This window comes from Typha latifolia, chromosome 6, assembly GCF_019914945.1.
Source record: "Typha latifolia isolate L0001 chromosome 6, TyphaL0001v2, whole genome shotgun sequence".
In the NCBI taxonomy this organism is placed as follows: Eukaryota; Viridiplantae; Streptophyta; class Magnoliopsida; order Poales; family Typhaceae; genus Typha; species Typha latifolia.
Genome location: NC_133091.1, coordinates 7271592 through 7295562, shown reverse-complemented (window position 1 = coordinate 7295562; position 23971 = coordinate 7271592). Strand labels below are relative to the sequence as shown.

The following is a 23971-nucleotide window of genomic DNA, read 5'->3' as shown; positions in this document are numbered from 1 at the left end:
GTTGTACTTATGCAAGGAGGACGTCCCATAGCCTTTCTTAGTAAGGCTTTGTCACAAAAATCTCAGCAATTATCGACTTATGAGAGAGAGAGATGTTGGTAATTCTGCATGCGGTGATAAAGTTGAGGCCTTATTTGATCAATAGACGATTCATTATCTGAACTGATCAAAGGAGCATTCCATACTTTATGGGACAGCGTATACACACTCTGGCACAGCAGCGATGGGTCACAAAATTGCTGGGATATGATTATGAAATTCAATACAAGAAAGGAATGGAAAATAGAGCGCCCGATCGCGCCAACCCGATACCACCGAGTTTGCAGCCTATTCATCTCCTTCATTTCCCTTCCTTGACGAACTAAGGTATGCATGTACATCTGACCCAGATATTTTGAGATTATTGCAGGAGGTGATGGATGATCCGGAGTGCCATCCAGAGTTGGAAAATCGAGGCGGTTTGCTGCTGGACCACGGATGCATTTGACTGCCCGCAAATGAAGGATTGCGGCAAAAATTATTGGAGCACTTCCACCAAACTCTAGAGGTTGGTCATGAGGGTTTATTAAGGACTTATAGGAGGATATCTCAGAGTTGCAAGTGGCCAGGAATGAGACGGGATGTGAGGAGTTTTATCCATACTTGCGAAGTTTGTCAAAGGGATAAGGCAACTACATTGAAATCGGCCATATTACTACATCCTTTAGCTATACCAAACTGTGTTTGGGAAGACATTTTATGGATTTCATAGAGGGTCTTTCTCTGGTACATGGTTATTCTGTTATCTTTGTGGTGGTTGATAGATTGAGCAATTATGCACTTTTCGGCATTGTCACATCCGTTTTCAGCCAAATCGATGGCTGAAATTTTTGTTAGAGATGTTGCTCGGTTACATAGCATGCCACGCACGATTGTCTCGGATCGTGATAGTGTATTTATGAGTGACTTTTGGACTGAGTTTTTCAGACTGTAGGGGACTCGATTAAACTTCTGTTCGGCTTACCATCCACAAATGGATGGCCAAACCGAGGTGGTCAATCAAGGCATTGAGCAGTACTTGAGGTGCTTTGTTGGAGTTCTTATCATAGGCGGAGTGGTCTTATAACACCGCCTACTATAGCAACATTGGCATGACTCCATTTGAGGCGGTGTATAGACGCACGTCTCCGACGTTACGTGCTTATGATCCAGTGACATCAGCAGATCGAACGTAGGTGGACTTAGCATTGATGGATAGAGATGCCACATTGAGGAGGTTGGATGCTCATCTTAAACTTGCTCAAAATCGCATGAAACAAGTTTATGATCGTAGCCATAGGGAGTAGGAGTTTGACATTGGCAGTTGGGTGTTTGTGAGGGTGCAACCGTATCGATAGGTGACCTTATGTCCGATGCGAAACTTTTTAGCACATCACTACTTTGGTCCATTTTGGGTGTTGGAGCGTATTGGTCCGGTTACATATTGTTTGGAGCTGCCGGAGGGGTCGAGAGTGCATCCTATCTTTCATGTTTCATTGTTAAGGGAGCGCATTGGAGATCATGAATTGTTGTATTAGTTCTACCGAAGCCATTGGAGGAGATAGAGATCGTAGAGCTAGTTCGAATACTTTTTAGACGCTGGCGATGACATGGTACCAGATTGGAGATGGAGATTCTAGTTGAGTGGCTTGGCAAGCCATCTGATGAGGCTACATAAGAGTTGGTGATACGATTCAGACTTCACCGACGTCTTCTTGAGCATGGATTCACTTTAGGAGCGTTTTTGTTTCAAGTTTTAGTGTTTAATTTTCATTAAAATAAGTTTTCTGTAAGTCGCGTTCGAACGCGGGTGGAGTGAGTTCGAACGCGGTTTGTGAACGGGGTTTTGAACGTGGTGAAGAGAATGTACTGTGCGTTCGAACGCACTGTGAACGCCTGCATCGCGTTTGCAAATACCGACAAGCGCGTTCGATCGCGCGTTCGAACGCCTGCATCGCGTTCGCAAATCTAGAAGAGCGAACTCGGTGCGTTCGAACGCGGTCGGGCGAGTTCGAACGCGGTCGATGAAAATTGGAGTTGTTGGTTAGCCTATAAAAGGATGTGGTAGGCAACCAAATTGATTATTGATTATTGAGATTGAGTTTTGCCTTGCCTCCTTCGTCTTCTGCGCTCCCGTTCTCTCAATCCCCGGCGACGCCGCTTCTAACCTCCCTCGTCCGGCTAATCACCCTAGTCCCTTAGAGGTGGCCCTCTTCTCCCCCTTTGTCCAATCTATCCAGCACTTGCCCTAACCTTTCCATCAACCATAACCCATCCATCACCACTTTTTCACCGGTGCCACCCCATTAACGCCGGTCCTCCCCATTAGCCTCTATAAATATGTGGATGGCAGCCAACTTCATTATAGAATTGGATTATTGATTTCTTGCCTCATATCTTCTCTCTAGACTTCTCCCTCCTCTCTCTTCACGATACTTCCATCTCTTCAATTGGTAAGGTTTCGCCTAACTTTTAATCTCCCTCAACTATCGAGCCACCCATTTTCTTTGGGATCTTGATCACTTCGTTCTCTTCGTCTACTTCCCTTAATCACATCCACCATCCACCTTCACCTCCATATCTACCCATGACCCTAACATTCACTCCACCCATCACCACCATGATCACCCACGTTATTCCGTATTTTCGACCCTGCTACAGTTTGAATCTGCGAAGAACATAAATACACAAGTCGTAAATCAGGAAGTTATGGATCTAACTCAATTGGTTTCATAATTTGCTGACTACATGAGAATATCTGACAAATATTTTCCCACTATTGCATGGACTGATTCCCATAATACATTTAGATCTTGAAGGAATCGTTCCATAGCCGATTTGTTGGTATAAGAACCTATCAAAGTGGTATCAGAGCCTATCAATTTGGTATCAAAGCTTAACAATTAGTATCAGAGCCTATCAGTGCATTCGAACGTAAACAGATGGTGTTCAAACGCAACATTCGAATGCCTAATTTCACGTTCGCACATCCAGATACCTATTTTGGGGCGTTCGAACACGATTGGGGTACATTCGAATGCACAACGGGCAAGTTGAGTTGTAAAGGATTTGTTTAGGATTTTCGGATGATTGGCTAGCCTCCAAATATATGGAAAAGCAGCCTCTTTGGATTATTGATTATTGGAAATTGTTTTGCATCTAGGCTTAAGCCAACTTCTCCCTTCTTTCTCCCCCTCGGAATTCAACCCGAGCTCTCGTCTATGGTGGAGGTTAAATCCTCTATCGCTTCTCATTCCTCCCTCCAATGACCGGCCATACCTGGTAGCTCTCTTCTCCCACCTCATATCGTCCAAAGCACTAAACCATCTACCATATCCACCATCATCTCCCATAACCCTAATCAAATAATCTATGTCCATCTCGCCACCCCCTGACCTTTAGTCATTGTTTCCAACATAACTTTTCATCTACTTATATGATCGACGGGATTCCATTTGCATTAGATTCCTACTACCAAAAGAACAACCTATTAGATTCTCAGATTGTTCCAATGGTGCCTTCGCAAGTTTCATACTAAGTTTAATCCAAATTATAAAATCAGATAGAAAATCATCTTCACCAAAGATGATCGTAACAAGTTGGTATCAGAGCCAGCCTTCCTTGGCATGCATTCCAATGAAGTCAACCACTAGATCCATGGTGGCTCAAAGAAGAGAAGAAGGGCAGACATCCATGCGTGCGGAAGAGAGGAACTCTACACCTCCATGCACGGGCACCCAAAGGCAAGAGGACCAAGCACATGCAACGCTACCTCCTCCATCCTCCTTCACAGATCCGAACATGGAGATGCTATCAAGGTTCATTGAAGCTTTGGGACAGACCTTCTCCACTATCCTTGCCCAAACCATCGGGACCTTGAGTCGAACTATCATGCAACAAAAAGTTGGGTTGTTGCAGGTGATCTGAGAAAGGCCAAGTTAAGGACCATAGGCACCCAAGACTTCCAACTCTTAAACCCCCATGATGGTTCCACCAGTCAACCAAGGACTAGGGAGGGAGACCATGTCCGAACTGAGGAAAGATGAGCCTCGTCGATAAGTGTGGTTTGTCGATGAAGAAGATGATGATCTTTGGATTAAGAGGGAAGAAGAAGAAGATAACATCATGACTGTAGCAAGAGGATGCCATAGAGAGAGGGAATGACCTGAGGAACATCCTCCCCCGATTAGGGCTGGAGCTCACTTCAATCCAAACCATGATACCAGTATCCACGGGCGAACGGTGCGGTTAGAATTCCCCAAATTTAAAGGAGGTGACCTACTTGATTGGCTTTACCATGTCGAGCTTTCAACTTCCATGGCACTAAAGAAGTTCAAAAGGTGCTCCTTGCGTCTTTTTATTTGGAGGATGCTACATTGTGGTGGTATCGCTCCACAACGATACATAAAGGAATAGGAACTTGGGCATAGTTCTACCGTTTGATCTATAAACGGTTTGGATCATTAGGGTACGAGAATTTTGATGCTCTGTTGACGAAGACAGTCCAGAAATAGTGAGGGCATACCAAGAAGAGTTCGAGTGGGTGTCTAGTTGTTGTGTACCACCTTGGATGGACTAGCAACTCAAAGCCACCTTTATTGCTGGATTGAGGGAAGAAATTCAAGCCAATGTATGTGCCTTGCGACCCATGAAGCTAGGGCAAGCAGTGGAGGACACCTTGCTCATGGAGAATAAATATCGAGCACTTAGAGGACATTTGAGGCAACTATAGAGTAGCAAGCTACAATCAAAGCCGATGCATGCACTTGATGGCTTAGATTACTTGCATGCAACGGGATAGCAGCCACCTTTCGCATTTCTAATAATGTGAAAATAGCCCCTAGGACCCCTATGCAAACTCTAACACCTACCCAGGTAGAGGAGCAAAGAGCTAAGTGAGTGTGCTTCAATTGTGACGAGAAGTTCACCCTGGGACCATTGTACAAGGTTGACTAGTATGTTGATGCTAATTGAGGGAGAGACTGAGGAGGAGCCAAAGGAATTACGACCAAAACGTGAAGAAGGATGTTCTAGTGGAGTGGCTTGGGAGGATCATCGACGAGCTGATATGGGAGATGAAGCATGACTTGATGTATCATTTTCCTCAGTTTACACCTTGAGGACAAGGTGAGGGAAGCGTGGTGGATTATTACGGTTCTTGAATTAGGTGCATAGTGGATATGATTAAAACTCCTTCAAATTGTATCAATTTCTATTTATATTTTAGGAAAATAAGATGATTTCTAGCAAGTGCATTCAAACTCAAATGGATGGCACGCGGCGTTCGAACGCCTAATTTCACGTTCGCACATCCAAAGACATGTTTTGGGGCGTTCAAACGCGATCGGGGTGTGTTCGAATGTGCAACGAGTAAGTTGGGTCATAATAGGATTTGTTTAAAATTTTTGGATGATTGGCTAGGCTCCAAATATGTGAAAAAGCAGCTTCTTTTGCATCTAACCTTGAGCCAACTTCTCCCTTCTCCTTCATCTCTCTCGGAATCCAACTCGAGCTCTCGTCTACAGTCGAGGTTAATTATCTGTTGCTTCTCCGTCCTCTCTCCGGCGACTAGCAATACCTAGATGCTCTCTTCTCCCAACTTATCTTGTCCAAAGCACTAAACCATCCACCATACCCATCATCATCTCCCATAATCCTAAGCAAATAATCCACCGTCCATCTCGCCACCTCCTAACCTTCAGTCATTATTTCCTATATAACTTTCGATCTACTAATGCGATCGACAAGATTCTAGTTGTGTTGGATTCCTAAATTCCAAAGGAATAACATATCTAAATCTCAGACCGTTCCAACAATTGGATCAATCCAAATTGCCTTTGCAAGTTCCATTCTAAGTTCTGTCCAAATTATCAAATCAAATAGAAAATCATCTTCACCAAAGGCGACCGTAACATATAACTTTTGTTGTTCACAAGTTAACTCATTTCTTATCTAAGCCTATAATACCTCATCTTCAAGTAGTTCATCATCTCTTTCGATATGTGAAGAACAATCCTAGTCATGGGCTTTTCTTTTCCTCTTCTTCTTTATTACAACTTCGAGCATTTTTCTGATGCTGTATGTGGCTCCTATCTTGATACTCGAAGATATGTCACTAGTTTTTGTATATTCATTGGAGATTCCTTGGTATCCTAGAATGCCCTAAAGCAAACAACAATATCTTGCTCTTAAGCTAAAGCTGAAAATAGAACCTTATCTTCCACTACTAGTGAAATTATTTGGCTTCAACAGCTAGTTAAAGATTTTCAAGTAGAAGTCTCCTCACCATCTCTTTAATTTTGTGATAATTAGGCTGCCATTCATATTGCATCTAATCTCGTCTGCCATTCATATTGCATCTAATCTCGTCTGCCATTCATATTGCATCTAATCACTGTCAGTTAATCTAGTTAGTTAGAGATCAGACTCAAGTTAGTTGTAACAAACTCTCAGAGCTGTATACATATCTCATCTATAGTTGCAAGATTAGTTGGGTAATGGAAAAGTTAATTTCCATTCTCTCTCCCTCCTTCCTCTTGAGCTCAACGAGGCTATAAAGGAGAATATGCACCTTAAGTTGTTGCTTCCCTGAGCACTTGGTTTGAGTTTAAGTTGAGCTTGTTATGGTTCTGATCAGAATGAGGGTTGTGAATAAGCTCGGTGATGGCAGCGTTGGTGGTGGTGGTGGCTTGGACAGGGTGATGGTGATGGTGCGGTTAGGGTAATGATGGTGATTGATTTTTGTACAAGAGGAGAGAAGGGAGAAAGTGGTATGTTCCTTAGGAACAGAGGGGTTTAAATGGATGATAGGGGAAAAGAAGCCTCGGTGGTGGCTGGCGGCTTGGACAAAGGGAAAGGGAAGGGGAAGAGAGAGAGAGAGAGAGAGAGAGAGAGAGAGAGAGAGTCTGGCTAATCCACATAACCAATTGACTAATACTCATAAGCAAAAGACTTGAAAGCAATTAAAGCTCTTATAAAGTCTAAACGGTTAAGGCACTCTAATAACTAAGTACAATGATGAAAATAAATGGTTAAATAGCTAGGAGACTGGGTGCACCTGCACACAACTTATCTAATTAGTCCAAAGAAAACTAAATTAAAAAACTCTAATTATTTCATTTTGTTGCAAACTTTTCACTAAATTATTCTTAATCCAAAATCTCACTAATAAAATATAATTAACTAATACAAAGGAGTAATAAATGTACTATTGAGTATAAAATATATTATATTCATGCACTCATCAACGAGAATTCTCGCGAACTCCGTGGCGACCATAGAGTTCTCCCCAATGGGAGCTAAAACTCCCTGAGAAATAGTACAGTTAATGAATCCGCCGGTAAGGTAACATTTCTATTCAGAGATCTCTAGACAAACACACCTTGAGCTTCCACAACAATCCTGATTTGCATGTGAATATCTCTGATGACTCAGATCGCCAGAATTTATGTTTTCAATGAAGTTCTGTTGTATATTTTCTAATGAGATTGCCATTAGGATATTTTAGATGGAAATGCTTTCCATATACAGAGATGGAGAAGTTTCATCACCAAGAAACAAAGAGTAGTAAAAGAAGAAGAAACTGGACAAAATTTAATATTAACCTCTCATCGAAAAACAAAAAAAAAATACTAGTAAGAATACGTTGGATGAAAAGGGGAACGCCTGAAAGAGAAAGAACAAAATAAAGGGCAATAGAAAGAAAAGGGAGAGCGAGAGGGATTTCATTTTGTATTGTATCCTTGCTTTTTTTTAATTGAAATCAAATACTTTAGCAAAAGGAAGAATAGCTCACTATCTCCTTCAATATTACAATATTAAGTACCCATGTTTCTATTGAGGAAATTTGAAAAGTAGGGTGGAATCAAAACAAAAATTTAGGTTTATAAGATAAGATGCTAGAAGGTTCCTTTAAAATAGTAATTTCCCCACCAAGATACATATGGACTCTGCAAAATTCTATCTCTAGGATATAATGCTTTCACAATCAAGTTTTCAAGAATTGCACTTCCAAGTAACTTGGGGGCCAATTACCAATCCAAATATCAAGAAGAAATTTGAAAATTGATGATATTGTATGAAGAAATGAGGATCAAGAGTATGATTATTTTTTCTTCTCTATATAGTTCTTTCTCCTCTTTATTGGAAGAGTTTTTATGATGAAATAGGCATCTCTTCATAGTAAGAGAAATCCCATTTGGTATGGCATCTTTTGGACCAAATAGAGCCATTTTTTCAACTAAAAATAATTATTTTCTAAAAGTCATTCTAACTGGTTTCGAACATTGGATTGAATTTGCTCTCTGAAAAAAAATTTGTTTGAACAGATCAATCTCGTTCGAACGATTCAATCTTGTTCCAACAGGTTTCCAACAATTTTTCCTGCAACACTATTTTCAACTCAATTTATGCATATTTTGTTTTATATTATTTACAAAAATACCCTATAATTTCTCACTTATCTTCAAAATAATAGTAAAATAAAAACATCAAAAATAGAAATAAATAAAATATCGTAGGTGGATATCCCTTGAACCTATGGTTTGAACACAATTCAAATACTTTAAGTGGATGAGAGAATGAAACATTGATATCAAATTATTAAAGTCAAATAAATTAATGTCCACACTATATAGGCCTTGCATTTATCCTGGCTTAGCGAGTACACTTGGATTTTATAGATTACCCATAGAAGGGAGCCCTAACTTTCATATCTACAAATGCAGTCTCATCAAATGTGTCCACAACCGCTTTTTATCACTCTACCAATGCTATGAGTACTGGTAAGGACTAAATAGTCATCCTTACGTTGTGAATTAAGGTGTATTAAGTCCTTCGAACTCTAAAGAGTAGACTTTTAATCTTTTCATCAACTATTTTTGAAGTGGTTGTAGTTCCATTATCTCTCTAAATTTTATTCAATCTCTCACTACTAAGTGATTTGTTGAGTGGATATGCAAGTATTTGATTTGGTAAATGGATCTTTAAAGTGATTTTACCCTTCTTCACAATTTTTCTTATGTAATTATATCTCGTTGCTATATGCTTACTCCTAGTAGAGTAATTGGAAAGTTAGGCATTTCATAAAAGAATACCACATAAAATTGTCTCAACCAAATTAGTTCTTTACTAGCTTGTGACATTACAATATATTCAGCCTCCATAAAAGATAAAGCAATAAATGATTATTTCTTAGAAGATCATGTAATTAAGCCTCCATCCAAAATAAATATAAAACCACTAACAGATTTAGAACCAGTCTTATTGGAAGCCCAATTAGCATCACTATAACATTCAAGAACAAAATTATTATATCTATAAGGTAAACCCTAATGCATTGTATGTTTGAGATATCTCATAACTCGAGTAAGTTCTATCTAATGTTGATTACTAAATCTACATAACTTACCAAAAGAATAAGCAATATTCGGTCTACTATAATTCATAATATGCATCAAACTACCAATAATGTTTGCTTACTCTTTTTGTCTAATTTCCTTACCTTTATTAGATTTCAACTTATTATTACTAATTTATATTGCACTTAGTTTACAATTAAAAAAAATCAAATTTTCTTAATATTATCTCAATACAATGTGACTGTGTCAAAATATTTTGTTTAATCACTTTGATGCCTAAAATAACATCTACTTGACTAAGGTCTTTTATCTCAAATGATTTAATAAGAAATTCTCTAGTTTCATTTATACTAATCTTGTTAGTATCAAAAAATAAGTAAATCGTCAACATACCGAGTAATGATAACCTTATATGTAATGATTATTTTAATAAAAAAACACAACTCTCTACTTAATTACTTTTGAAAAATAAATTTTTTATACCATTGTCTAGGTGCTTGTTTTAAATTATAAAGAGATTTACATTTGTTCTTCTAAGCTATTTATCACACAACCTTTCGATTGCTCAATATAAATCTTTTCTTCTAATTCAACATTTAAAAATGTTGTTTTAACATCAATTTAATGAACTTCTAAATTAGCATAGAAGCAATAGCAAACGTAACTCTGATAGAAAATCCTTGTTACCAATGAAAAAGTCTCAAAATAATCAAGTCCTTCTCTTTGACTATAATCCTTGGCTACTAATTTAGCCTTATATTTTTCTATACTTCCATTGGATTTAAATTTCTTAGTAAATACACATTTACATTTTATAGGTTTAGTATTAGAAGGTAAACTTGCTAACATTCAAGTCTCATTATTCCTATAGATTCAATTTCATCTTCCGTTGCTTTCTTCCAAAGATATGAATCGAGAAAGGAAAGACATAGCCTCATAATAATCTTTAGGATTATCTTCAAGTAGAAGGCTTCAATTTCTTTTTCAGTTTTAGATTCACCATTTTTAGCAATTTTAGAATCAATTGAATATGTAATAATATTGAATCCAAAATCTTTTCTAATTTTAAATCTTTTACTTCTTAACTCAGGTTCTAAATGAATGATATCATTCTTATCACTAGCATTATTATTTGAACTATTTCCTTCCAATTGTCTCAAATCATTATCCAAGTCCTCTAATTTTAAAGAACTAGCTAGATCTTTAATAGTCAAATGCTCAAAAAAGTTTGTATGAATAGCTACAAAAACACTATTAGGATTATGATTAAGAAATCTACAAGCTTTACTATTCTTAGCATACCCTAAGAATATAGATATTATAGCTTTACTTTTTAACTTAGGTCTCTTTTGTGAACGATCTACGACATAAGCTATACAATCCCAAAACTTGAAATAGTTTAGATTTGGTTTTCTATTAAACCATAACTCAAAAGGTGTCTTGTCATAATTCTTCTAGAAAATTATATTACCTATATAACATGCCATAAACAAGTTTCACCCAAAAAAACTTTAGGTAAATGAGAATTTGATAACAAAGCACTACACTAACCATTTCTAATAAGATTATATTTTTCCTTTCCGCAACCCCAGTTCAAGGTGGACAATAAGGAACGGTTAATTCTCTAATAATATCATGAGATTCACAAAAATATATCGAAATTCACCACCTCTATCCAATCTTACTCTTTTAGTTTTCAAACCAAGTTGATTTTCAACTTCAGGCTTAAAAATCTTAGAATTTTCGAAAGCCTCATCTTTAGTTTAAGCAAATACACATATGTAAATTTTAAAAATCATCTATAAAAGTTATAAAATAATGCTTTCCACCTCTAGTGAGATGATCCTTATTATCACAAACATTAGTATAAATCAATTCTAATAAAATAGTAGATCTAACAACACTCTTAAAAGGTTTCTTACATAATTTGGCTTGCACGTAACATTCACATTTAAAATGAAAAGAAGAGTTATATTTATGAACTAAATCATGATCTATCATCCCATGCATAATTTTCTTCCGTACATGTTCTAATTTATAATGTCAAACATCATAATCATTCAAAGAAAAAAATATAAGAGTTAATAGAAACTTTATTATTCATAGAAAGTAAGTACATATTTTCTTTAGCATAGCTTATTCCCATAAAGGATCCATTTTTACTAATAATAACTTTATGAGAATCAAATATTATACGGAAGCCATGATCATCTAGTTTCACAACAGAAATAAGATTTTTTTTCTAAGTCTAGGAATATGGTAGATATCATAAAGTTGAAGGAGTTTGCTTGAAGATAGAGGAAGATGAACGATTTGCTTGCCGGCAATAACACTTATAGAAGAGTTACCCATGAACACCGTCTTTTCATCTTCCATAGTCTCGTAGGTTTTGAAGACACTCCTTGAAGGAATCACATGACAAGTGGCATTGGAGTCAAGCCACCAACCTTCATCTACATTAACCATCATGTCATCGTGATGATGTTGGCCTCCTCTTTCTCCTTTGGTTGTTCGTCCTTACAAATTGCCCAACTTCACCACACACATAGCAAGAACCCTTCTACTTCTTTTTCATATATGTCTTTAGAATGAGCTTTACTTTTAATTTGGATATGCGTTACTAACTCATTAAGAATTAGAGCCTTCTTTTTATGCTTCAAAATACGTCGGTAATCTTTCCAAGGAGGAAGTTTACTAGTGATATTTGAAACTTAAAAATTCTTTGTGATAGGCTCCTCACTTTCTCCAATCTCACCAGCAAGATTTTGAAGTTTATTTACTTGCTCAAGGACTGGTTTAGCATTATTCATCTTAAAATCAACATACTTATTAATAAAAAAAAGAACAAGATCCAGTATCTTCAATAACATACCTCTATTCGAGTACTTTGTATAAAAGTATTATTGTTGTGTACTTGAAAAATTCATCAAACAGCAGATTTGTCACTAAGTTGAGAATGGCAAAGTAGCAAATGTAGTCATCATCAATCCATTTCTATTGTTTGTCGCTGAATTTTCCTTCAGGTGTTCCTTTTAGTGGGAAAAGTGTTGAGATCACATAAGCCACTTTCAATATGGTGAATTGGTTGATGATATTTAATCTCCATCTCTTGTAGTTGATTCCATCAAAGCGATCAAACCTCTCTACTTCTTGTATGGTAGTCTTGAGACTCCATAATGAGAATAATTGCTATCTTAGTAGGGTGTAATCAAAATAGAAATTTGAGTTTATAAGGCAACATACTAGAAGCTTCTTCTAAGATAGTAATTTCCCTACCAAGATACAGATGGACTCTTGAAAATTCTATCTGTAGGATATAATATCTTCACAATCAAGTTTTCAAGGACTATAATTCCAAGAAACTTATGGACCAATCACCAACCCAAAGATTAAGAAGAAAGTTAAAAATTGATACTTTTGTATGAAGAAAGGAGGATCAAGAGTATGATTAGAGAAAGCTTAAAAAAGAAGATTGTTTCTTTTCATACCTATTAAGTAGAGTATCGTAGTTTATATGTTGAAAATACTTCATACCAAATCGTGAATTTCGGTGCACTTTACTACATAATTAACTTTTTCAGAAGAAAGCCTTAACAAATTCAGAGTCTCGAATCTTAAAGTCTTAAAAAAAAATTATTCCTTCTATTGAATAAATAGACCTTATTAAGATTACAATCAAGTAGGGAACTAAAACCATTGATGCATTGAGAAGAAGTATACTTAATTGTAAATTTCTCACACTTTTTGCTAGGCTTGCTTGCTCACTTAGGTAGAAATCAAGGCTTTGACTGTACTTGGGTGGGGCCCTTTTCAAGCTCTCTCACCCAATGGAGCTACTTCTATTCCGGGTGACTAAGCTTTAATATAATTAACTGTTCTATTAAAAAATTTAAGCTTATATACACCTCATTAGAGAAAGTACGAAATAAATCTTATTCATCCTTTCGTATCCTTAGCAACTTAACCACAGTTAGAATTTAACCATCGTGTTATTCCAATCAATATTATGACTTATGTTTCATAAGCACCAATAATAATTGGCTACTATAAGATACTCTATGATAATTATCCTCTAATTGTTGAACAGGTTGGTGGATATAGTATCCTATATGATGATAATCTTACATTTGCCACAATTAGAGGAGCCGGACATGAGGTTCCGAGTTACCAACCACTTCGAGCTCTCGTACTTGCACAAAATTTCCTTGAGGGAAAGCAGCTTCCAATTTGAACTGACTCTTTTATTTGCATGGCCAGCTTTGGACGATTACGTACTTTTCTTATCATGCCCTCGGGAGAATTCAATAAGACTTAAATTCTCTATCTCTCTCTCTTACACACACACACAATTATGATGGACAATTATTGAGCCTTCATCTATGAGAAACTATGTAGCATGAAACACAATGTTCGAAAATAAATATATTACATCTTCATATACGCAAAAAATATAAAAAATAAAAAATAAAAAAATCTTCGTAAAACATAGTAGTATTTCAAGGTGAAACTTGGATGTGAACTTGTAAAATAAAAAACTAAGGTAAAGAACCGAACAAAACTCCAAACTATGTATCCAACATGATCTCGAGATGGCAACCACATCATCCACAAGGAAAAGGAAATAATAAAGCAAAAGAAAAATAAAATATGTACTCTAAGGAACAGAGCTTAATTTCAATAAGCCATGCAATGCCTACTTGAGAGATTATAAGTAGAACTCTTCTTTCCTAACTTTTATACATATCTATTATTTTAGCTAAAGAGGGGGATCCAATGATTGATTTACTTAATAAGGGTATAAAAAAATACTAAAAATTAAGTGCTATAATGAGTCCAATAAGTGAATACTTTACTTCTAAATTATAATTTCACTTCAGACAAAAAGTCTTTTTTTACATCTATACCCTTCGAAAATATCTTTTTTTATTTACATATATACCTTTCTAAAGTCGATATTTACATCTATACTATTTAAAAAAATCTCTTATATACATATATACCCTTCTAGAGTTGGGTGGTTCGTAGAGGTAGATGATGCTAAGATTTGAAGGTAGAATAATGGTGTCTATATTAGATATACTCTTTGGAAAATAAATGATTATCATTGAAAGAGTAAATACGAGAAAATAAAATAGCTAAATCAATATTCATTTTATGATTTCATGAACAATGACCACTTCTATTTATAAGAATATAGATATAGAGGGTTAGATCCAACTCAATCTGCTCGGCAGACATATGTGGATTGTTCATTTTAATTCAAATTTAAAAATCATAAGAAAAAATAACTAATTAGACTTAACTTAATTGACTCGACTCTCGTAGTCGAATCCTATCATTGTTATTGCACATTAAATAACTAATATAATTGTTAGTATTGGGATACAATTCGCTGCAATTATAATCAGTGCAGAAAAAAGTAGCAAATAAATTTGCTCATAAACGTATTTAGTGGCAACTATAATTCTTGCTAAAGAATGGAAGTCATTTACCAAGGAAAAATATTTTCCACCGATTTGAAATGTCATTTGCATTTAATAGGAATCACAATTGCTCACAAAAGCGTAACCCATAGCTAGATGATAGCCCACCGTCAAGAGGTTGGCCCTGTACCTCCGGCAAGAGGTTGGCCCTGTAGTAGATGACCTGCGATTGAGATAGGTCAACGAAACTAGAGAAAGGAAGAAAACCATGCAGGAAGTAGAGATGACTAGAGTTAGAGTTAGAGGGATGAGGAGGGAGGAGACTTAAAGACGATAGAAATAAGAGAAGATTAATCCAACTCAATTCATCATTCATGCATATCTAAGATGCAATAAGACCCTATTTAAGAGATTTTTGGTGCTAAACGGAAAAAAAATTATTTGCTTTTAGGAACTTCTTTACCTTTAATGTTTGGTTGCAAAAAATAAATGAAAGAAAGTGATTTTCTTACCTACTAAAAATGCTTTCATTTTATTTTTTTTATTTCTTTTCTTAAAATAAGAGAGACAATTCATTGAAACTCTACTTTTTAGTAACTAAATACGCCCTTATAGAAAGATAAAGTAAGATTCCTAAAATAATTAAAATAAACTAAGAATTAATCCTATCTATCTAGCCTCCATCTGTCCCTCAAATTATAGCACCATTTCAGTACAAATTTGAAAAAAATATGGATACAAAAAGTATAGATTACGATATTACCGATCTAATCCATTTAGTTTTATATTTGTTGAACGTTGTATGAATATCTGTTGACTATTCTTCTCAAACTAAGCATACTATAAGTTTCCACAATTCAACACTAGAATAAGGGCTTCTAGTTTCCATTACTCCGGCAAGATGTTAGCCAACTGAATCTAGACCAGCCCAACATTGAAGGTAGAGGAGCATGGCACATCGTCATCTTGCCAACACATTGTCACCTAATCCGCTGGTAAGGTAAATGCTATATCCGCATTGGCATACAATCTGAACATATAATATTAATCCATCATATCCAACACGCAAAGGAAGTCAATTTGATTGGGATATGGGAGCTTCGGTTTATTTGCAATTTAATTGCACTTCTTTTTTTTACCTATTTGCAACTTTGGATTGAAAGTTATTGCATTGGCAACAATGAGCTCCTTTTACAATTTTACCCCTAATGACATTTATCTTTCCTCTCACCGACTAACCCATATCATCCTGCCAAAACAGCATTTCTTTCCCGCCTTATTCCTCTCATCAACTCTAACCCTTATCCTAAGCAAGTATAATCTCAATTATCTAAAATCTACCCCATCTAATCTTTTATAAACTCTTTTCTCTTCTCAATTATTATGTAAATCTTTCTCAATCAATGGCTTTGATGAATATCATCATCCATTATGATGGAAATGTATCATCTCAAGATGGAAAAATTGTATATAATGGGGGCAATTGTAAAGTGTTGCAAATTGCTAAGGAAATAAGATGTGAGCAATTTAAAGCATAGGTATATCTTTTGATGCAGGGCAATCCTAATGACTTTGATCTCAAAATGAGATATCTCTACCCAATTAATATATTCAAACTCATTTGTTGATGTTCAAGATAATAGAGACTTGGAAATCATGTTTTCTCTATGCCATCTTTCAATTCCTGTGCTACGCATATTTGTAAAGAGAATCCTCAAGTCGTCTTTAAGGTAATCAATCATCTTTCTATGTTTTTTTTTTTGTGATACACATTTATGAGAGGTAGATGCACATGTTTTATTACAAGGATACACATTTCACAATAATAATGCATGTTTTCATCATTCTATATAAAAAAATTTAGTAAGTAATGCACACTGTTAAACAAATGCATAATTTAATTTGATAATGCATATTTATGTCTTTTTGGTAATGCACACCTTTACTTTACAACTTATTTTTTTTCTCAGAATTGATATTTCCGAATAAAGATTGCAGGGTAAGAGAGATGTTGTTGCTCAAAATATTTGTCCTCAATTGTTAGAATGTACACAGTCCATTGGTGTTTTTCCTAGGGAAAATATTGTTAATGATTGTGGCATGATAGAGGACATTGTTTGTCAAGCATCAGTCCCAGACTTTGTACCTTCGGATTTACTAAATGCACATATAGATCAAAAAGAGTTCAGCATGGGCTTATATAAAGGCACTTCTGCAGATGCATCTGAAGCACTCTTTGAGGAAACTTTTGAAAACTTCAATGATAAACTTATTGCCAACTTTAACACTCCTGAAGCAAAAAATTGAGATTAGCCTACATCAAATTTATATGTTGGACAACGGTTTCATGGGCAGTATGAGTTCAAATGTGCACTCAGAATATATGCAGTCATGCGACATTTTGAGTATCAACCTATGACATGTAAGCCCAACAAGGTAGTAGCTCACTGCAGCACTCCTGAATGCTCTTGGATAATAAAAGTAAGAAAATTTAGAGGAGTTTCTACTTACTAGATTAAAAAATTTGTTGATCAATATACATGTAACAAACCAATAATTGGACATGGCCATAAACAAGTGAAAAGCGATTTCATTCTACAAGAAATACACGAACAAGTTATTGCAAATGAAAATTTTGGACAAAAATCTATTCAAATTTTCATTCAAAAGAAGTTTGGCATCACTATATCATATTGGAAAGCATATTGTAATGCCTCCACCCAGCACGGGCACGTGCACGCCCACATGGCATGCGCGACGCATGTAACAAGTCGAGCAAGGCCCGTCAAGCACAGATATACTCCGTGCTCACACAATCCATCATAAAATAAATCATGACATCACCAAAATAAACATGTTAATATATCTATATCTAAATCCACAATAACCATACTAGATAGCTACATAATCTAGCAAGACCCATACAGGCCAGGACAAACCAACAAGATGCAATTAAAATAACTAATACATGAGTACAATATAATCTAACATGTATTATATAAATCATCGTCTGATATAATAAAGTACAAATATAACAAAGAATGATACAACTCAATACAAATTATCATCTATACCGTCTCACACCTATAGCTCACCCCATCAATCTAAAATATCTTCTCTAAATATCTCAAGTCGCTATTACGTACCACAAATCTGAGGAGGTTAGAAAAAAAATAAAGAGAGTCATGAGCAAAAGGCTCAGTGAATATACTATATCCCAAATTAGTGATACCAAATAAAGAGTAAATCATGTACTAGATAATATAAATCACATAGGAGCATTATATCATGAATGAGTATATAAATGTATCCTCAATACTATATAAATAAAAGGTAGATATCATATCATAACTAATCAAAGTATATAATTCTCCATATTATACCATCATCATAACTCTCTTAAATATAACACATATGATGCATGTCGATCATGACTATGTTATGATATCAAATGCAACACATATGATGCATTATGACCACTTGATAATCAAGTATATCAGATGATAATGAAATTATATGCATTTCTTAACATTTTAATCATCAATGTCATTCCTGAATGTCATCATCATACTAGACCACTATGCATAGTCAACACCTAGTACTCGGTCTCATCAACATGCTAGAAGGCTCAAAGCATACTCTGTCATCTGCAAAGGATATCTCAATCATAATCATACCCTACCATCCGCTAAGGGTATCAACATCTATCCAGATTAGGCACCCTTCTAGCTGATAGAAATACGTGATGATAACTCACAACATATGCCCTAGCGAATGGCATGTGTTTGAATGTCTACTACGCACACAGACTAACAACCTTGAATGTAAAGCCATAGGATCGCGATTACGTTGAGCGATCAATCATCCACCAAGCACGTCCTAACCCTCGCGCCCACTCGAGTATCCTTACGCTTTCTATCAACTATTCTATCAATCAAATTTCATGCTTTCCTTCTAAATAACAAGTCATATGCATTTTATCCAGTACTATAACAAGTCATATATATCAAGAATTTAAGTGGAAGAGGAGTCAAAAGAAAATGTGATTAAATCTCCAATGGTACATGCATCACATGCGTACTCATACTAGTCTATCACATGCATACTCATACTAGAGATCATCTCGACATAAAGTCATAATAGTATAGTCATCTTTAATCATCTCTATATATCATCAACATACGCATATTCAAGATCAGTCTACTCACATGAATGATAAAATATACTCGACTAAAATTATCTCTAGATAAGATCATATAATAATGCTAGAAGTCAAAACATGCATATACATAATAATATAATATATTATAATTTGATAAAGACGTCCAGGGAATAAGACTACTCACATCTAATTAGAAGACATGAACTATATATCCCTCACATCCGTCAACCGAGAGTCAACTCATCGCTAGCAGGGTCTACGGAGTCTCAAATAAGAGGTTCGAGATTTGAAAATATTTAAGTAGCATTAAGTTAATCATTTATTGATACATTTAGTTAGGATTATTTCTTACTGCATTAGTTATTTATTTTCATTAAAATAAAATTCCTGTAGGTCGCATTCGAACGTAGGAGGGGTCGCGTTTGAACGCCCTTGTGAACGACTACATTAGGTTCGCAAATACAGAGAATACGTAATGCGTGTTCGAATGCAGTCGGGCAAGTTCGAACACCGCGTTCGAATGCTTGCATCGCGTTCGCACATATAGAGTAAGAATTTTAAATTAAAATATTAGTTTTAGTATGCATCTAGTATTTCATATATGTGCGTCGTATGTTACAAGTAGGTGTATCAGTTTCTAAAATATATGCGTCGATTGAGAAATATGTTATTTAATTCTACGTTAAAGTACTAATTTTAGTGTACATCGTTTGTGCAATTTGTGTGCATTATATGTTTAAAATGTGTGCATCGTTCTTTTAAATATATACATCGACTTAAAAATTTTAAATTAAATTATTAGTTTTAATGTGCATCTAGTATTTCATATATGTGCACCGTATGTTGCAAATGTGTGCATTAGTTTCTAAAATATATGCATCGATAGAAAAGATATGCTACTTGATACTCTATTAAAGTACTAGTTTTAGTGTGCATCGTTTGTGCAATTTGTGTGCATTATTTGTTTAAAATGTGTGCTTCAATTTCTAAAATATGTGTAACGACTTGAAAAATGTCCGTCAAAATATTATTTTCAGTGTGCATCGCTTATTTAATACATGTTCATTATATGTTGCAAATATGTGCATCATTTTTCAGAATATATGCATTTATTAAAAATTCTCTATTAGTCGATTCTCTGTCAAATATTAATTTTAGTGTTTATCGTTTATGTAATTTGTGTGCATTATCCGTTTAAATGTGTGCATCAGTTTTTAAAATATGTGTATCGACTTGAAAAATATCAATTAAAATATTATTTACAGTGTGCATCTCTTATTTAATATGATCATATGTTGCAAATATAATATATTCTCTATTAGTCAATTCTTTGTTAAATACTAATTTTAGTGTGTATAGTTTGTCTAATTTTTGTGCATTATATGTTTGAAATGTGTGCATCTGTTTTCAAAATATGATATGTGCATCGACTTAAAAACTGTCAGTCAATTCTTTGTTAAAGTACTCATTTTAGTGTGCATCGTTTATGTGATTATGTGCATTGTCTATTCAAAATGTGTACATCGATTTTTTGAATATGTGCATCGACTTAAAAAATTTTAACCAAAATATTAGTTTTATTGTGCATCTCTTGTTTCATATATGTGCATCATATGTTGCAAATGTGTGCATTAGATTTTAAAATATATGCATCGAGTGAAAATTTTTACTAAATTCTTTTTTAAAGTACTAGTTTTAATATGCATCATTTATTCAATTCGTATGCATTATCTATCGAAAATATATAATTTTGGAATATGTGCATCGTTTAAACAAAATGTTAGTTAATTCACTATTAAAAAACTATTTTAGTGTGCATCATTTATTCAATTTACGTGCATTGTCTATTTAAAAAATGCACATCAATTTTATGAATATGTGTACCAAGGGTTAACTTGACAGTACCAATTATCACAATTTTATATAACCTAACAGTACCAATTATTACAAGTATATACAACTTGACAGTACTAATTATCACAAATATATACAACATAATAGTACTAACTATCACAAATATATACACAAAAATACAACACTGCCTTAATGACTCAATGATCACAATAACTATATTACTACAATAGTAAATGTGTACAAATGATCAACTTTATAGTACTAATGAACATAATAGTATGAAAATAATAACAACACCTTTTCATATTCCTCATTAAGCACAAAATAGTATTTTCCACAGAGTTTGTGGAAGAGTTCCAATATTTATAATACTTATATCAAGTTTCAATTTACTATTTAACATTAGGTACATCATTCATGGTATAACAATGTCATACTAGACCATCTAAAGTAATTTCTGCTACAATCTTTGCTCTAATTCTTTATATATCTCGTTGTCCAAAATCAAATGAAGATTTTCGTTGTATGCAATCTTCATACGGTAATAGAAACACACCATAATCAAGCCTACAAAAATAGAAAAATTATAATTAGTGTAACTGATATAATATATAATAAATTTGTATAGATATCTTACACACCCCTCATTGCAGTGGTATGCTATTTGCTGAGATTATGTCCCACTTGCCATTTGTGTCATCACGATTATATATATGCTTGTGCCGTGTAGATAATTAATCTTTTGCCCATGTAGCCTAGAAGAAAGAAAGAATTGTTAATGTCATATTATTATGATATCCTATCTCATTTGGTAACTAACTATATCATTCGCTTCCCTTGTGTAAGCAACCCCTACCAGCGATGTGTAATGTATTATTTGTGCCGCATTCAAGTCGACGACAAGTAGGTGCCAATGTAAGTCTATATTAAGAGGGATCATCCAAAAATCTTTTGATAGGCATGACAAAATATTTTAGGCTATCATTGTGCATCTTCACAACTCTCTATAAGAATATAAAAATGGACTATAAAGTATTAAGACATAACAAGATGAAATATATTGTAAATTAAAATAGTTTATATAAAGTAATTATATTGCTATGTAAATATATAAATAAACCTTACATGAACATTAGTACTGTAATATCTCGTACCAAATACTACTGTAATTGTTATGAATAAATTCTTTCGTCAGATAATTTCTTGGTTGATTTTACTATAAAGTCATCATTTTAATGCTAGTGTGTGCCGTCTTCCCTTAATTCATTGGTAATTAATATGAATCTTCCTTTTGTAGAAAATTTAGTAGACCATTATTTAGGAGATTTAAATGATTGAGGATATGCAATTAGTAAATTGATGTTATTGGTAGACAGACCTATAGAAGCAAGTTAGAAAAGTGGAAATTGAGGTTTGCAAATCATTGGATCACCTGGAACTATGATAGAAATATATAGCTAGATGTATAACTATTAGTTTCGGATAGTAATGAGTGATTGCAGTTCTTTGTCGCGACTAGTCGGCTCTCGATCCTTTTGATCCTTTCCTGTCTTTCCTTGCGTGATAATGTATGTTAGCAGAGTCGAGTTGAACCTTATAACTAAAGTTTTGTTTAATGTTTTGTTGGGTAGTATCTCAAGCTAGGGCGCCTATTAGAATGAGTGGTTGAGTAGAATTCAGTTTTGGATTGTATTTCGAGGAGTGTTTTTTTGGTATCTGTGTAGTCATCTGTATTACAATAAAAGTTAAATTCGTGGTGCAACTAATCTTTGTCATAGAAGTTTATTTTCCCTAATCGGTGTGTTAATTTTTATGAGCTGATTAGAGTTGTAGTTCCGGATATTAGCATGAAAGATTTTATTCTTAAATTTTCTTTTCTCCATGACTTTTACTGCAGTAGAGGTTTATCTTCTAATTTCAAGAACGAAATTTTTTTTTTTGGTGGTAGTATTATAATATTCCGTACCAAAATAAAATAATAATAATAATAATAATAATAATAATAAAAAGAAAATTTGCATGTTCACAGTGAGGGGCACATGCCCCATTTCCCCACTCTCCCCACATTCTCTCCCTCCCCCCCACGTTTTCCCCCTCCCTCTCTTGTTTTCTCTCTCCTTAATTTCTAATTTCTAGATTTTCTCTCATCTCCCTCGTTCTAGCAACACAAATCCCTTTTTTGTTTTTATAGTTTCTCCATATGCTCCCCCCTCCTGGTACGAAACATTTCGTCAACAACTATACTTTGCCGAAGCATCGGATTGTTGGCTTCATCATCGAGCATTATCATCGACCACATTGTGTCGCCACCACCTTCTCTCCCTCGCCACCTCTCTGTCTACCCTGTGGAGCAACATCCCACGTGGGACCTGCGATGAGCACCTCCTTTAGCAGATGAATTCGTCTTTTCTCTCTCCTTTAAATTCTTCTTCACCCATTGTAACTATTTATTCCTTTTTTTTGGTAATGATAATGAGTTTCACCATCTTTGGCCCATCAACCCATGTAGGTTCTAGTTCTATTGCAGCCTATTTACTTGTGTTAGTAGGTTTTAATATGCGATTACTATTATATCAGTATGGAGTTGACTTAGTAGTTCTTATCTAACTATTGATTGTTATAATTAATACAAAGAACTAAGTAGCATTAAGTCAGGTTATCTTTCCTTTTAGGTAGTCTAGGTTATCTTAATTATTTCATTTATACCATTGGTACTATTATTAATCATGAATATTACATTAATGGTAATCTTACTTCTTTTTTTTTCAAAAGTAAACTGGTTAGGTAAAGGAGTTTTCATTTGTTAAACCTTACATCATTAATTTTGTTAGTTATTTTGAATTCTCACTAAATAGCTATTGTAATTGTTTTGAATAAATTCTTTTGTCAGATAATTCCTTGGTTGGTGTTACTACTACCCTTAGTTTTTCTTATTTTAAATAATTATAGAGAAATTGTGTTCAGATATTGACTTGGGGCCATTAATCAGAATTACTAATATTTCAGTATTATTATTAGTATTTTAAATCACATAAATATGTAACGCTAGAATATGCTAAAGGTTTTCTTTATTAATGTTAATTTTATTTTCTTTTAAATTTATTTGCTTAATGTGGATCATTTATTTCTTAGTTTTCTTCTTTTTATGAAACTAT

The 23971-nt window shown here is 34.6% G+C and overlaps 1 protein-coding gene across 3 annotated transcripts in view; it reads left to right on the top strand.

Annotated features, from left to right (window-relative positions):
* Nucleotides 1-23971, top strand: part of LOC140791511 (serine carboxypeptidase II-3-like) — a 98554-nt gene that overhangs the window by 54820 nt on the left and 19763 nt on the right. The window contains exon 8 of one of the 3 annotated variants that reach the window (XM_073142120.1): nt 13465-13700. The exons of the other annotated variants lie outside the window; for them this stretch is intronic. Coding sequence (XP_072998221.1) covers nt 13465-13608 — 144 coding nt within the window. The 3' untranslated portion in view covers nt 13609-13700. Of the gene's footprint in view, nt 1-13464; nt 13701-23971 lie in introns of those variants that run through there. 3 annotated transcript variants of the gene reach the window in all.